General features: G+C 56.7%; 1 protein-coding gene across 1 annotated transcript; it reads left to right on the forward strand.

Annotated features, from left to right (window-relative positions):
* Positions 1-1,618: 1,618 nt before the first annotated feature.
* On the forward strand, positions 1,619-3,102 carry SDRG_12029 (hypothetical protein). Its single transcript, XM_008618087.1, has one exon. The coding sequence runs from the start codon at positions 1,694-1,696 to the stop codon at positions 3,020-3,022; it is 1,329 nt and encodes a 442-aa protein (XP_008616309.1). The 5' UTR covers positions 1,619-1,693; the 3' UTR covers positions 3,023-3,102.
* Positions 3,103-3,411: the final 309 nt, after the last annotated feature.

Raw genomic sequence — 3,411 nt, forward strand, 5'->3', positions numbered from 1 at the left:
TCGTGGCGTAACTTCCGCCACGAAGGCAGATTGTGAACTGAGACTATGGAGGCCAGCGTTGTGGATAGAACGATAGGCTGTGCCAGATGAGACCTTCGTCAAGAGGCTCTATGATGGGTCATAGCATGTAGGGTCGCTACCGGGTATCATCCGCATATGGCTCCTAGCACTATCCTATCTACACCACGCACACAGGCTACCCAGACTCTAGGCTACTCGCTTCCTGGAGTCATAACTCTCCAGCGATACACGCTTGCATCGGCCTGGCATGGCTTGACCAAATCAGACACAACAATCTGCAACACAGCCTTGATTCCATCCTACCGCGACATAGTTGGTATAACGGCGGGTCCCAGGTATGCACCGACAAGGGCTAAAAATTTCAACTTTCGGCGCCGAGATCCTTGCTCGACGGCCCAGATTGTCATGATGGCGCCAAAAGAGTCATACACGCAAGAGGACCGTGGTATCTCGACGGGTGATCCAGCCCTTTTACGCTCAAGAGCTTCCTCCAGCGCTGTACGCACAACGCAGGCGACCTACACTTTTCGCGCTTTGCACGTAAGTTCCCTAAAACCTTACCACGAAAAGTCGTTTGTGGCTTTTTAAGTTACAAGATGACATTAACCGAGATTTTCAACCGCGTTAGCTAGTTTTTCGAACACAAAGGCGCGCGGACAGATCGTGTAGAGAGTGGGTGGATGGCAATGGGATATGCAACGCACGACGCTGCAGTGCGTTTTGGTGACCGCGTAGCTCGTATCGTCGTTGTCGTTGAAGTGCGATCCCGATGGTTGGAGCACCGTACACTTCTTGTCGTTGGCCCTTTTCCACACCAGTACCATGCGATGCGATTTTTGTTGTTGAAGTGTGGTTTTTGGGTATCATTTACCGGCTTAGTAGATCGCTGTCGATGAAAACAAGGCTATGTACACGAAATGGTCAAGGCGTTTTGTTCACTGTGGTGCGGACAGCCAAGGCCAGAAGGAAATGCGATCACGGAGCGAGCACCGAATTTTAGGTGCTGACGGACTGAGAACCCAACAACAGTGCGTTGTCTGCTGCGCCGCGATCACTGCAAGGGGTCGTGTCGTCGCGTGCCTCGGATGGTCTGTACCAAGGTGCATCTACAGCCACGTATACGGGACACGTACCCTCGATCAAGAGCATCTGGGTCGTGCATGGGCGATCCATTTGTTGTGCATTGATAGAGAGGCACAAGCAGGCAGCAGCAGACGTCTTTTCAAACCACGGATACCAATCGTGGCAGCCACGTACAAGATGCAAGTTGTATTCCGACCATGACCCTCATGATAAGGATATGTTGGCTGTACACGCAAACATGGACGTTGTAGCGTCGCCACGCCCCCTCTATGGCCGTCGGCGGCTCTCTACGGCCAGCGCCTGCACTGGATAGAACCGTTTGGACATTGCGAGATAGCATCTTCCTCTTCTCGGTCCCACACTCACCACGTCAGCCACGTTGTCAGTTGTTGGCAATGTCGGTGCAACATGGTCGAGAGCCAGCATACTTGTAGCACCTACTGGCACCCACGCGCCTTCGCTGAACATTCCATGCGTGCAAGGCCGCGCACACTGCCTCTCAACGACCGTGTCTGTACGTCGCACCGTCTGTCGTACCGCAAGCCATCGCTCCGCGAGTGCTCACTTTTCAATTTCCACCATTTCCACCATGCAACTCGCATACCTCCTTGCTTGCCTCGCGGCGCCGGTCGCCATCTACGCGCAGCCCGAAGCCGGCGACATGGCGTCGACGCTTCGTCTCGTCGATGGCAACATTGCGCAGCTCATTGCGGACATGCAGACGATCGCCAAGGACGGTCTCAACGAAACACTGCGCGAGAGCATCAAGGTCAACCTCGAGCAAGCCAACGCGGTCGCGCTGCACAACTTGAACGGCAGCGAGGTCATGCTCCAGGACGTCGCGCGGGTCACCAAGCCGTCCAAGCTCGAAGCGTTCGACCCGGCGCAGGGCATTGACATTGCCAACGGCGTCCAGCAAGCGGTCCAGCAAGTGCTCTCGCTCTTGGATCCGAACCCCAAGGTGTGCATGCGCAAGCCTGTCGGGCGTGGCGTCGGCACGGTGCTCTCCAACCAGTGTATCGCGGGCGAAGAGCCGTGGGGTGCGCTCTGCTACCCCAAGTGCAAGGAAGGCTACGAGAACGTTGGCTGCTGCATCTGTCGCAAGAAGGGCTGCGGTGTTGACGGCGTCACCGACATTGGTATGTCGTGCACCAAGCCCAAGGCGTACGGCCGCGGTGCCGGCTACGCGATCTGGAACCAAGACAAGTGCAACCGCCAAAACAAGCAAGGCTGCGAGAAGAACGGTCTCATGTGGTACCCCAAATGCGAGAAGGGCTACCATAACTTTGGCTGCTGCATCTGCACCCCCGACTGCCCCGCGGGTTCGCACGACGACGGTGCCTTTTGCCGCAAGGACCACTATGGCCGTGGCGTCGGTGTCTCGCGTCTTGGCTGCAACGGTGGCCTCGAACAAAGCGGGTTGCTCTGCTACCCCAAGTGCGACGAGGGCTACATGGGCCTCGGCCCGCTCTGCTGGCCCAAGTGCACGGGTGAGACGCCGTTCCGGTGCGGTCTTTTCTGTGCGTCGTCGAGTGCGACCTGTGCCTCGAGTACGGTCGAGATTGTGGGCGCCGCGGTCAAGGTGGCTCTGAGCATTGCTAGCGAAGATGTTGTCGGTGCGATTGCGACGACCGTCCAAGTCGGGAAGAAGCTCATCTTTATGGACAAGTGCCCGTCGCCGTCGCCGTTTGCCCCGACGATGTCGCCGTTGACGCCTGCGCCGACTGCTGCACCGACGACGACCATTGCCACGACGTCTGCTCCGACAACGGCTGCGCCCACGACGGCCGTTACCACGACATCGGCTCCGACGACGGCTGCACCCACGACGACTACTCCGACGACCACTGCGCCGATGACACCGGTGGCGACGACGCCGGCGCCCTCGAGCACGGACGCGCCGTACCCCGCGTATTAAGTTCATCCACGTCAGTACCGGTTGTGTATGCACTGTAGACGATGATGTGATTCTTAATGTAGCGTCCGTCTTTTCCGAAATTTCTTTGTATTCGCACTAGGGTTGGGGTTGTCCACGGCGTGTTGCAGCGTCGACACACTACTGTAGTCGATCAACTGAACACAAGGGCTACAGGCGACGCGTTCGAAAATGTCTACAGCCCTACTGCAAGTACTATCGGACTCTACGTCGTAGTATGGTACACCATTGGCATGCTTGCGCGTCATAATCATAGAGTGGGGCCACGCAGTCGACAGGCGGCGCGTCATACAGTACTGTCTGGTATGGCTTCATTATAGTAAGCTTGCTTGAGATAAAACGACTCGATTTGCACACTTTAGTTTCCAGTC

This window comes from Saprolegnia diclina, assembly GCF_000281045.1.
Source record: "Saprolegnia diclina VS20 unplaced genomic scaffold supercont1.46, whole genome shotgun sequence".
NCBI classification, from domain to species: Eukaryota; Oomycota; class Saprolegniomycetes; order Saprolegniales; family Saprolegniaceae; genus Saprolegnia; species Saprolegnia diclina.